At 41.8% G+C, this 13,502-nt stretch overlaps 1 protein-coding gene and 1 pseudogene across 2 annotated transcripts in view; one reads left to right on the top strand and one right to left on the bottom strand.

The window, feature by feature from the left end:
• GNPTAB (N-acetylglucosamine-1-phosphate transferase subunits alpha and beta) overlaps positions 1–13,502 on the top strand; it is a 93,755-nt gene that overhangs the window by 21,533 nt on the left and 58,720 nt on the right. For both annotated transcript variants that reach the window (XM_072655730.1, XM_072655731.1), the window contains exons 3-5: positions 9,343–9,462; positions 10,680–10,721; positions 11,215–11,420. In XM_072655730.1, coding sequence (XP_072511831.1) covers positions 9,343–9,462; positions 10,680–10,721; positions 11,215–11,420 — 368 coding nt within the window. The remainder of the gene's footprint in view (positions 1–9,342; positions 9,463–10,679; positions 10,722–11,214; positions 11,421–13,502) is intronic.
• Positions 7,249–7,945, bottom strand: LOC140534569 (calcineurin B homologous protein 1 pseudogene; annotated as a pseudogene).

Below are 13,502 nucleotides of genomic sequence, written 5' to 3'. Positions count from 1 at the left end.
TACAAATGTGAGTTATGTTTTATGCGTACATCTGGTGTTCTCCTATGGGACTGAGCTCCTGGAGGTCAGGGATCGTGTCACTTTTCATCTATCAGTTAAGATTAGTGCCCCTCTGGGCCAGGCTCTGGGTGAGGGCTGGAGATGAAAAAGCAGAGGAAGTATTCCTACTCAAGGCACACATTCTATTGGGTGAAATGACAAGGACCTATTGGAATATATCAAAACAAATGCAAATGTAGGCCTAGTCATTAAATACCAGGTGGGTTATTTTGGGGTGGGGGTGAGCATCAGTCAGGGGTAGAGGAACAGTAAAAGCTTCATCACAGAGGTTTTGCTTGAGCTGTGGCATCTTTGAAATAGAAGCCAGGAGGTCATGTGCTCCAGGTAGGAGGGACAGAGATGGAGGAGAGACAGAGAGAAGGACCGTTTGGGCGGCTTATAGAGTGTGAAGGCATGGAGGAAGAAGTAATATCCAGTGAGACTCAAAAGATGGACTGGGGCCACATTGTAAATAACTCTGAAATCTAAAACATCTAACCCTAGAGGCCATAGGGGCCTTTTGGAGTGGGGAGGTCAGGCAGTCAGATCTGTGGTAATGAAACTCTTACTTGGGCAACATTCTGTAGGATAGTGGGGAGAGGGAGGACCTTGAAGTAAGAAGACCAGTTAGGAGTCATTTGAAGTCACCTGGGTGAGAGTGCCTGAGCTAAAATGGTAGCAACGTGACTGGAATGAAGGGGCAAGATGCGAATGATGTGGCAGAAAAGGAGGAGTCATGGCTAATGCTGATGATATGAACCCAGGGAATAGGACAGTGGCATCCTTGAGATAAATAGGAATGTTGGGAAGAGAGGAGGGGAGTTCTGTTTTGGATATGTTGGATTTAAGATGTCTCTGGGACATCCAGTTTGAAAAGTCAGCTAATGATGTGGAACAGAAGCCCAGGAAAGAGATGGTATATACTTACCTCTTGCAAAGGGTTATGGTGTGAAGGAGAGGAGGCCTTCACAGATTCTGAATGTTTGTTGAATTTGAATGTACCACCAACAGCCCAGTGACCTTGGCAAAGTCACCAAGCCCTCCTGATTTGTGTAATGGAAGGTCTCTTGAGCTTGTGATTTTAAGTTCTGCAGTATTCTGTGTTACAAGTTTGTTAAGATCTTTTCAAAAAATCTTTTAGTTTTACCAGAAAATTAATTTTGATACCTTCTGATGGATAATGATCAAGCCTGAGTCATGCATGCTGTAAATGTCAGCTCTGAGATGTGTTTGTTTCTAATAGTTTGCCTATATGGAAACTGAGATAGTGGTTTAGTGGTTGGAACAAAGCCTCAGATAGAAAAGCCATAGTCTAATCTTAGAGAAACTGCCAATGACTCACTGACCTTGGGGAAGTCGTGTGATCGAAGCATGGGCAAGAAAATTGTACGAATGCTCTTTATCTGCAGTAGAAGAACTAGTGTTTGGTAGGAATCTCATTTTCTAGGCAAGTTGTGATTTTGGTTTATAAGCCAATATATCAAAGCAACTTTTCACACAATTTGGTTTTCACATCAGGCTTATATATATATATATAACTTGTTTCTTTTTTTAACCATCAGGTTTATCATTGTAGCATTCTGTTTAGGTGATTTCAGTCTAGTCGTTTTGCTTTGGGGCTTTGATTTCAAAAATAGTTTTATTATGTTTTTGTGTAAAATCAAGGGGTTGGAGATTTCGATTCCATGGTTCGGGACGGGGGGAGAACTGAGGATTAAGACTGTTCATCCCAGATCACTAAACCACATGAGGACAGTTGATAGGATTTGATGGATACCCTACCAGAAATAGTCATACATAAATATTTTATGTACAGAATAACTCTGTGGAGATGCTGACTTTTTTTGTTTTTATCAAGTGTAAGTTGAGGACTTTGTGAAGGAACCTTTCGCTGTAGTCTTGAGGATTTCTATTGGTTAAAGATAAGGAGCTCTTATCAAAGTCTGGAGAAGAAAAAGTTGAATGAGATTAGATACAAGTATGTATTTGAAGCTTCCAGGAAGGTTAAAATTTGCATTAGGAAATATTTCCCCATGCTAATCAAGTATTTATGGGATTTGACAAGTTTGGACAATGGATGGAATTAGATTTAGGGATGGTTCTCTGGGAGTGTTACTATGATCTCTTGCCTCCCAAGGCTGCGCTCCGCTCAGGCTCCTGGTAGGCATTAGAAAGCCATCCTTTGTAGCTTCTTTGGCAGGGGAATGAAATATAATCTTTGAAAAGGGGACCATCATGGTTTGTTTGATCATGCCTGTCTCTGGAGCATGTTATCCTTCTCTGCAATATCCCCAAATCATTATCTAGCCTCTGCTTAAGTGATGGGGAACTTGCATCAGTCTGCTTTTTAACATCCCCATTATATTGAGCGGTGGTGGTTGGTGTGGAAGAAAACTGGCTTCAGTCTGAAAGACCTGAGTTCAAGTCCTGTTTCTGACACATAGTGGCTGTGTGGCGTCAGTTGAGGGATTTATCTCTTCTCTGTGGCTCAGGTAACTCTCCACTCCCTTGAATGGTGGCTGTGGTAGAGGGAATTTCCTCCTTGGGAGTTTCCATCCCTGTGGAGTCACAGGGCCAGCCTGTTGTTAGGGAATTCTTTCTGCCTACACTTCCTGATGTTCCTTGTTCTACCTCTTAAATTGAAGCAGAGACAGGTGCTTGAAGGCCTCCATGTGGGCTGTCTCTTTTCCCAGCTCTTCACAAGGCTGAGCTTCAGCAGGGCTTCTCCCTGTAGGAATGGCAGCTGTGACCTCCTGGCCTTGCCCATGACCAGCTCCAGTTTGTCTTGAGTTCTTTTGAAAATGGAGGGCACAGTACTGAACCTCTGAGATCATCTGAGCAGGGGAGAGGGGCACAGGACTGACCCCTCCCTCCTGCATTCTGGACATGCTGCCATTCTACCACTGCAGCCCAAGGTCATGCAATATTTCCTCCTCCTTCTCCCCCTCCACCTTTTGTTCTTGTTGACTCATTTTGAATTTAACATCCACTCATCCTTTCAGATAATTTTCACATGACATGTGGTCTGATCATGCTCCCCCCATCCTGTACTGAGAACCACAGTGTTAGCAGATGATCTCAGTAAATTGTACTAGGAAATTCAGTAATACTGTTTATCCTCATTAGAAGAGCTGGTGTTTGTGTTTCCAGAAATAATCTTTAAGAGTAAATACATAAAAGTATCTTTTTACACTTGGCTTTCACATCAACTTTTGTGGTTTTTTTAATCAGATTTTTTTTTTTAAAGCTTGATCTTAAAATTAATATGAACTTAACCAAATCATTTAATTTCTTTGATCTTTGGTTTCTTCAAGTCAACAAGCATTTTATTAATTGTCTGCTATGTGCCAAGAACAGTGTTAAGCATTGGGGATGCAAAGAAACAGGAGTTTGTGCACTCAAGGAATTCAGAGCCATGAGCAGATAGATATCTGGGATGCTGTAGACCATCCTTCAGCTGACATTAGTCTAGTAATGACCATTTTTTGGTTCCAGTAATTCAGCCAGTTCAAATCTATGTAACTGTACTTTCTTCTCCAGCCTATGTCTTTTAACCTTATATATAAGGATAACATGAGATACCAACATTAAATGGTTTGCCTAAAGCCAGGTAGTAGGTGTTCAGCCTTTCTCTGACTTGGCCAGCCTAGCAGTGTTGTTGTGTAAGTTATTTGTGGTTCATTTAGTAACCTGTTCTTGAAGGAGTTAGGCATTTAGTGTTCACAGACTCCCATAATTTCTTCCTAACCATTCCTTTAGTATTATGGTGCAGAACTTTGCCAGAAATTGGAGGTAAGCTCACTACCCTCTAACATTTGAAGACTGTACCCTTTTTGCCATTTAAAAAAAGTCAGGACAATATTTCCCCATCTCCAGGCTTGATTCCAACATAGCTGCTAACTTGAGAACACTTGTGGGGAAGCAACATGCATGTGTGCAGAAAATTAAATACAAAACACTCAAGATTTTGTCACATGCTTTGCTGAGAAACAGGTATGTTGTCTTAAGGACTTTCCCCTGATGTACCATTTGATCCTGAACAAAGAAGAATGATGTTTGTCTGATATGACCTCTTTCTCAATTAACCCATGGTTACCCAGAGCATCTTCTGACCATTTCATTATACCATTTGATGTGGAAAGTGCTATGTTTCCTTTGTGCAATATTTAACACCAGTATTCTTCCAGTGAAGTTAAAAGATCATGAATCATAGAGTGCCCCAATATTTGAAGACATGAGACTGTTAGCAACTCAGAAGGCAATGGAGAGGCACCTGGCGAACGTATGCAGAATATAGCTTATCTCAGAGATGATTTACTTGCAGTAAAGGACCTAAGTGATATATGGGCTCAGAGAAGGAGGCGGATTGGTTATGTAGTAAGAGCAAGACTTGACAACTAGGTAGTCTCAGTGAGGGTGGTGCTGGCACCAAGGGATAGCAAAAGGGAAAAAAAACCCTAAAGAAGGCCTCCAAGTCAAAGGAAGGATCTTCTGTGGAGAATTTGTATGAGGACATGGGCAAAAAGTCCCCTGGCTTGAGAAGTCATGGAGGAGAGAGAATATCTGCATCTCATTGCAGAGTCCAGGTCTATTAGTCCATTTAAGTATTGAATTACTGCAACCCTTTTGTGACTTCTACACATGTCCTTTTTGTAAATGAGGTAGTGAGAGCTCCCTTTGTAGCCACAACACTTTAATTGTTACCTTCATTTTCTTCCCTATCAGTATCATTCATATTTATAATGTCAAAATTTATTTCTTGAGGACCTCTCATCTCTTTTCATATGACCACTGTGTAGACTCTTATGTCTTTACTGTTCTAGAGGGAACTTTACATTTAAATTCATTTCTTGTTTTATCCAATCTAATCTTGACCCGAAGAGCTTAGACAGTCTTTTCACAAGATTATTTGGAACTAAACTCAAGGATGTATGCTTTCTCTTTCTTTATGTTTTATTTTTTGTTTGATACAAGTATTTATTGATGGATTGAAGAATATGGTTTTAATGAAACAGTAAGGCACATCTATGGTTAAAACAGTTTGCTGTATGCATTTTTTCCTCTTAAGAATCTTAATTATGAAGGTCATGAAGCCAGTAAAGTACTTCTCTAACAGATTATATTGTACAGTTCTCCTCTCTCCTCTCCCCACTTAATAATATTTTATTATGTTTTTTTCCAATTACATGTAAAGATAGTTTTCAAAATTCACTTCTGAGTTCTAAATTTTTTTCTTCCTCTCCCCTCCCCAATACAGCAAGCAATTTGGTATAGGTTATACGTATACAATCATATCAGACATATTTCCACATTAGTCATGTTGTAAAGGAAGAATCAGAACAAAAGGGAAAAACCACGGAAAGAAAAAAAAGAGGAAAATCCTGTGCTTTGCTCTGCATGCAGACTCCACAGTTCTTTCTCTGGACATGGACAGCATTTCCATCAGGAGTCTTGGAACTCTTTGAGATCATTGTATTTCTGAGAAGAGCCAAGTCTGTTAAAGTTAGTCATCACACAGTGTGGCTGTTGCTGCGTACAATCCTTTCCTGGTTCTGCTCACCTCACTCAGCTTCAGTTCATGTCAGTCTTTCCAGATTTTTCTGAAGTCCTTCTGCTCATCTCTTCTTATGGGTCAGCAGTATTCCAGTACAGTCACATACCACAGCTTGTTCAGCCATTCCCTAACTAATGGGCATGCAGTTCCCTTTGAGACAGTTACTGTGTTATATCATCTGAGCAGTAATCTAGGTTCATTCCCTCATGAGAAAGTCCTTGACAGTTTGCATGTACACTGCCCCACCTCACCACTCCTTACCCACCCCCCCCTTTTTCAGCTGGCATTTTGATTCAGTATAGGTCAGCAAGGTACCTCCCAAAGAATCCCGTGTATTATCGGTCTTCTGGTGTAAATAAGCAAGCAAAGAACCAGGGAGAAGCCTGTCCAGGACAGATACAGAAATTAATCAGCTCATATAACAGTTGGCATGGCCTAGCCTGATTCAGGGAAGTCTCAAGCTGACGTTGGCAGGGAAGTTGTTCTGGCTTTTTTCAAGGGTCTGCAGACCTACCTCAGGATGTGTGATCAGTGCCAGACCCCTCGCTTCTGAAGAGTCAGCTTCAGTATGAAGGAGGGGATGGGAAGTTAGTTAACTAGGAAGCTAATTTTGTAGTACGTTCATCGTTTTGGACCTGTAACATGAGCTGGCTATGAATTTCAGCATAGTCATTTGCAAATTTCAGTTTTAAAGAGAATTTATGTGCAAAACTGCAAGATGCTGAGGGAAATCTTAAAATCCCTTGGTCTGAGATAAATAGGCTCTTCCTTAACACTAGTTTGTCTGCTTGGATACCCAGAGTCTAAGACACCAGTGTAGTAATAGTGAAGTCTACATCATCCTGTAGGTGTCAGTACCCAAGGTCTCAGAGGACACTAAGCTTGCCTCCTTTTCTCCATGGAGCCATGAGAAATCTCACATACATATCACCACAGATGCCATCCCAGTAATACCTGCCCAGAAATCAAGTGTACTTCCAGGTAGATTGCCAGCTCCTGCGTATCAGAGAGCAGAGGTGAGGCGACCTAAGCGAGCACACCCAGAGGACTTAACCTTGGCCACTCACTTTTAGGAAGGATGCCTCCATCCTGTAATCTTTCAACTATGATACACAGTGTAAGGAACCCAAGGATGTTCCTGTTCTTCAAGGAAGAGGCAATGTCCTAGAGTCCCAGTTAAGAGTTGAAAGGGGATAAAAACCAGCCAGCTACCTCACCAACCTTCTAAGTCCTGACACCTCAGAGATGGGAGAACATGAGAGGCATTGCTTGGGGAAGCAAGAGGAAGGGAGGGTGAGGCTCAGTAAAAAACTTTGAAACCGAAGAATTGGCTGTGTAGTTACATACATGCAGGTAGAGAAGTTAAAGAAGGCTGAGGAGGTGGTGTACTAAAACCTGACTAGAACATATGTACAGCTCCAGTCTCTATCCAGGGCAGGGGCTTTGCTGGCTCTTTCTCAGATTGATGGATTCAGAGCTGACAGCGGCTGTTGATAAATGAAGAATCATGGAGGGAGAAATGAAGGAGAGCAGCGAGCCCATGTACCATTCATTCCTTAGTGCCCTGCTTGCAACCCCGAGGTTGCAGGGGTTGTGCTGACACAAACAGGACTGGCTGGTCATGCGGTAGCAGCGGCACTTAGAGAGACCAGTCTGAAGAGAGGGAGAAAAACTCAAGTTATGTGTCATAAATAAAAGACAAGAACAATTTGGTCCCCATCTATTAGTGAAGAAACCGGATGCTCATCTTCTGCTCTACATCCACCTTGTCCAAAACCTTGACAAACTCTGAAAAGGATATGGCACCGTCCCCATCCTGGTCAGCTTCTTGGATCGTCCTGTCTGCAATGTTGCCCAGCTGTTCATCTGAAATATTCACTCCAACCATCATGCGTAGTACCTGTAACAGTTCATCTCTGGAAATCTTGTCATCTTTATCCAAGTCATATAATTGAAAAGCGAAGCGTAGTTTATTGTGCCGGCTGTTGAGTGGTTCTGGTCCATTCACGTCTTTGCTTTTCTCATTATCTTTGATTGGTCGGAAGTGAGCCAGAATTCTCATGAATCCACGAAAGTTTACTTGGTCCTCTCCCTCAGGGAAGAAGGCATTGATGATTCGATCCCCCAGGGGGTTGATGGCAAGCTCTGGAATCTGTTGGAAGTCTTCCCGGCTGAGAACACCATTTTCTCCTTTGTCCAGGCTGGCAAACCGGCTGTAGAGACGGGTGATTTGACTGTGGGAAAACCCGGTCTCTTTTTGTATCTCCTTGAGTTCTTCATCTCGCAATAATGTGGAGGCCCGAGAACCCATCGCTGAGATGGATGAGCTCCTCTTGAGGCAGAGGTGGCAGTGGGCAGCAAGGAAGGAGGGAGGGAGAAGGAAAGAAGGGAAATGCCCTTTCTCTTTCTTCCTTTCTCTCTCTCTCTCTCTCTCTCTCTCTCTCTCTCTCTCTCTCTCTCTCTCTCATCAGTCAGAGAATGAGTACTTTGTACCCCAGTGTTTCCTTTTTATGCCTTAGTTGCCAGGAAATTGTTCATCTCTTAGGTCTCTACAGTAGTAATTAGCTATTCACTGTATAACTCTTGCATGATCTTTGTTCCGTTTTACCTATACTTTACCTGCGTAGGTAGCTGATAAAGCAGCCCCACCTTCTCCTATGTGCAGAGTAAGCACTTAATAAATTCTTGTTAATTGATTCATTCTGCAGCTCTTTTCTGTGTCCTTCCATAAATTCTCTATGGGAGTGGAGCCGCTGGGCAGGAGGCCTTCCTCTAGATATGTGATTTTTAATCTGGTATCCACAGAACCCCAAGGTTCTGGAGGTCCATGAATTTGGATGGGAAAAAGCAATTACACCTTTTTTTTTTCCCAATACAATTGTTTTTCTATGAATCCTACATATTCTATTTTATGCATCTAAAAACATGATTCTAAGTAAGGGTCTATCGAAAGACTTCACCCAACTGATTGCCCAAGAGGTTTGTGACCCTGGAGAGCTGAAGAAATCCCTGCTTTAGATCAGTATTTTAATGTGACAGTAAGAAATAAGCACCGTAAATGTATGAACTCTATTTTAGAAAGAAAGATTTTCACTGTCTTTGAAAAAAGGATTCAGCTGAGAAATGAAAAAGCATTCATAGAATTTTAAATGCAGCGTATTCAAATTTAAAACTTTTTAAGGGCTTTAGAAGAGCCCATATACATTCAAATAATTCTTTTGCTAATTTCCATTTTTCTCTCTTCATTAATGCTGTTCTCAAAGGCCTTCATACTTTCTTAGCCAAGGGTCTGTGTCTTGCTGGTGGTTCTTTAAATCAATTGATTGTAAATTGAATAATTCTAAATACGTTGGACAGCTTACTATTTAAATGAACCATATTATGATTATTTTTTATAAAGAGAAAGTTATCCTCTCCCAAGATTGTTGTATTTGCTCTATGTAAAATCTTCAATCCCTTCTACCTCTAAATTGGTGACCCTGGGGTACTAATCCTGCTGGTTAAAAACTTCAGCTTTCTGCTGCTTCAGATAGATCTTTCCTCAGTTTGACTTAAAGAGGTTTCATTGTTTTTGAAAATGTGTATATTTGGTACTTTGCAAATGGAATTCATCACTGTGCAGCAGACACTTAAAGAAACATAGTCATGAAACTTTTATACCTTGTTGTTTCAAACTCTTTTTGGAAGTTTTTGTTGTAATCTGTGTAGAAAATTCGATCTCCAATGTTGCATGGGCCTTTGTCCCTCAGGCTGTGTTTGCCCATGCCTATTGATGTGGTCTACACCTGGGTAAATGGCACTGATGTCGAGCTGCTTAAAGAACTGCGGCAGGTGAGGGAACAGATGGAGGAGGAGCAGAAAGCCATGAGGTAAGACTGGAGCCCCCTCTCGTTGGCGTTAAGACAGCTGGCACAGTTATCTTAGGGGAGTGTTGTGAACACAGCCATTGTCCACTCAGAGTTGTTGTGTTTAGAAATGTTATTAGGATGTAGATTTTAGTTCCCTTAAGTTAAACAATGGCTTTTTTTTTTTTTTTTATGTTGAAAGCAGTTAGTTTTGAATTACTTTCATCCTGCCAGATCTAGTCTCTGGCCTCTCCCTTGAGGGTTGGAGTGTGTTCATGTATTTTAAGTACCACGTATTTCCATTAGGATTACCTTGGTCAGGAAAAACAATTTTATAAAACATCCCTACTCAAGTGTTTCGGGTTTTATCTGAAAACTCACCTGTGCACAACCTTCAGAGGAGAGTATTCATTTTCCTCAATACCTCATTCATGCTCCCTCCGCCTAGCCAGTCCAATTCCAAATCTCGTTTTTGCCTTCAAAACATTTCCTTTATCTCTCCTTTCAGATCCCACAGCCAGAGCCGTAGTTCAGACCCTCAGTCTTCTTGCCTAGGCGACTGCATTTTCTTCTGACTGGCTTCCTGGCTCCAGCTCTCTCCCCATGCCAGGCCCTCTTCCACTCAGGTGCCATAGTGATATTTCTAAAGCATAGGTCTGACTATTGTTACCTTTCTTAGTCAGTAATTCCAGTGGTTCCTTATCACCTCCAGGATCAAACATAGACTCCTGTGGGGCATTTCCAGCTCTTCATAACCTGACCCTTGCCTTCTTTATCTCCATTACCGGCCTGGAACTCTCTGCTCCCCGACCTGTGTCTTAGGTTCCCTGACTTGCTTTGAGACTTAGCTCTTTTACAGGAGATAGTCTGGTCCTTGCCATCTGCTAACCTACATTAACAGATTGCTAATGTAATCTGTTCCCTTTCAGATTATTTTCACATACTCTATTGTATCTTGTATGTTCCTAGACATATTATTATATATTATTTCCCCAGGAGGATTTATTCTTCCTGAGAGCAGGGACTGTGCTTTTTTGATGTTACCTAGTGTTTGGCACAAAGTAAGCGCTTAATAAAAGCTGGCTGACCAACTGACATGAGGGATGGTAGAATACCTTTTGTCATCATTAACTGCTTATAATTGGCTCATCAAACTTCTATTTCTGTCCATACATCTCCTGACACCAAGTGAACTTCCTCATCCATTCTTTGATGACCTTAATTTTATTGTTTTTGTTTAGAGAAATCCTTGGAAAGAACTCCACAGAACCCACGAAGAAAAGGTAAACTTGTTAGTTTTCTCTGAATAAGAGTTGAAAAATAAAATTTTGTCATTACAAATTAGTTATGACTTGTGTGCTTTGGTCAGTATGTATTAAAGCATACAAAAGTTTCAAGCCCTGAAATCTGCCATTTATGAAGCTGACACTACTGGATTTGGTCACATGGTGGTCCAGTGACGTATTCTGGCCTCAGATTGAGGGTCAAACCATTGCTTGGGGGAGGGAAAGACAGGGAGGAGTTGGGATGAGTAGATGGGGATTCTAGAGAGGCCAAGGAAACCTATTGGGAAACAGACCTGTGTTTACTCTGATGTTGTGACTGTGGGCAGGGAGTTGGTCTCTCCCAGCCTCAGATGCCACATCTGCAAAATGGGCTAGCTTGCACACAGCTGCTGATAGTGGTGCTGCATAAACCATTGTTGTGTTGTTGTTGGGGTTTTTTTGTACTTTACAAGCCTTAGATGCTGTAAGGATGCGTGACCTTTCTTTCCAGTGAAAAGCAGTTAGAGTGTTTGCTAACACACTGCATTAAAGTGCCCATGCTGATACTGGACCCGGCCCTGCCCACCAACATCAGTCTGAAGGAATTGCCATCCATTTATCCTTCTCTGCAGTCTGCTAGTGACATGTTCTTTGTGGCAAAACCCAAAAACCCATCAACTAATGTTTCCGTCATTGTTTTTGACAGTCATAAGGAAGGTAAGCTCCTTTTTATTGTTATGAAAACAAATCTAACAGTCATGTCTATTGTATTTGTATTAAAATATTTTGCATTTTGAATCAGTTGCAACTGAATTAATATTACAGGAACAACCAAAAGAAAATTTAAGGAGTAGATCAAACTGTTTTCAGTCCCACCTTAGGGAGAGATAATTTAGTTAACTTTATGTAGGGATGGACTTGACCTGGATCTATGATTTCACTGCTGTAGAGAGCCCCACAGATGCTTAATAATTGCTTGTTTCCTTCCACGTATAAGGAAACTTCCTTTACTAATGAAGGTCAGGGCCTTCTCTGTAACTGAAGAGTTTTCAAGACTGGTCTAGAGCAGAGGCATCAGTGTTGCTGACTTATTTAAGGTGACACAGCCTGTATGTGTCAAAGCTAGTACTTGAACCCAGTTCTCCCTCCTCAGTCCCTTCTCTTCCCATGGCACCATGTTGTCCTTCATATGATATAGTATTACCTAAAATAGGCCTGCACAACCAGTGGGCTGAGGGCCATTTGTGGTCCGCCAAGGGGTTGCCGCTGCGCACTCTCCTTTCTGTCATGTGACCCTTGGCAGCTAGCCATCGTCAGCCTGTCTCTAGTCTCGTCTATCAGTGGCCTGAAGTTTACAAGTTGTGCAAGTTTGACCTAAAACTTCACCTGTCACAGATCCGTTGCTAACCTTCGTATTGTATATGAAAGCAGTGCTGGGCCTGGACCTAGGAAACAGGAATTCAAATCCAGCGTCAGATATTTACCAGCTACAGCTAGTCCCTGAACCCTGTTTGCCTCAGTTTCCTCAGCTGTAAGATGTGCTGCACAACTGTAACCCTCACTGCTGCAAGGCGGCTCTTTGATTTCTTTCTTGTTAACCAAGTTATGCAGTGTTCCCCACGGTTCCTCAAGCCCTCATCTCACCTACCCACTTCTGGCCCCAGCAATGACCTTGGCTGACTGCTTTACAGACACATAGCAAAGCCATCTTGACGTGAACACGTACAACTCCCCTTCTCCCTTCTTCCAAAGCCTTTTGGTGTTCTCACTTCTTCTCAGGCAGGGAGGAAGTCATCTCCCTCGCTAATAACTAATGATAATAATAGCCACAATTGTTGCTTATGTAAAATCTCTCATTTGGACCTCACAGTGGCATTATGAAGTTAGGGTCTATGGATATTATTGTTTTAGTTTTACATAGGAAGAAAACAAGTCACAAGTTAATTGACTTGTCCATGGTTGTTGTAAGGCCAAGCAAAGGAGAATCTTTTGCTGTTTTTATTTTACTAAAAGTGCCTCTGATTGAATAACATGATTAAAGAAGATCTTTCCACACATTGATGGGCCTGCCCATCAGGGAAGCTTGATTAAGGGAGTTGTTTTTTGTAGGAGGGTCCCAAATACCTTTTGTTCTTTCTGTTGAGGCACTAGGTCAGAGGATCATGCCCTCTGCTTCTAAAATACTCTGAGGGTGAGGTTTTACTTTAGGGTTTACTGATTGGAAGTGTTTGTTTGGCCAGACAAAGATTCCCTCTCTGGTAACGGTGCATGTATGTTAATGGTCAGACATTTTGGAAGCATATCTGTTGACTTTTGATTTCTCTATATTTTGTCTGAAGTTCGGGTGCTGACTTTTTCCCCTGAACTAACTGAATAATACATGTGCTTGATTAAAGTGATCGTTAACCCCTCAAAAGTTGCCTTTCCTTTTATGAGTGCAGATCTGAGAACCTGTGTAGCAGACCCTCTGTGTATGTTGGTGTACTTACTGTTACAGTTGCACAGCTAGCAGGTGGCAGAGGTGGAATTCAAACCCACATACCCCTTGTTCCAAGTCTAGAGCTCTGAACACTTAGCCACACTTTCATCTGACCTGTTTCCCTGGGTTATAGGTTCCAGTTCCTCCTAAGATAATGTAATCTTTGACCTTATTCTCTCAGTCAACCCCATCATAAGGTGAGACTGCCAAAGGAGAGAATTTTTTAATGAGGCTTACTATTTCTGCTCCTTCCACAGGCCATGTACTTCTGTCTCAGACCAGTAGTGGCTACCTGTTGGCTACCAAGCAAAATCTGAACT

The sequence above is a fragment of the Notamacropus eugenii genome, chromosome 3, assembly GCF_028372415.1.
Source record: "Notamacropus eugenii isolate mMacEug1 chromosome 3, mMacEug1.pri_v2, whole genome shotgun sequence".
Taxonomy (NCBI): domain Eukaryota; kingdom Metazoa; phylum Chordata; class Mammalia; order Diprotodontia; family Macropodidae; genus Notamacropus; species Notamacropus eugenii.
This window is presented reverse-complemented; position numbering and strand designations above follow the sequence as displayed.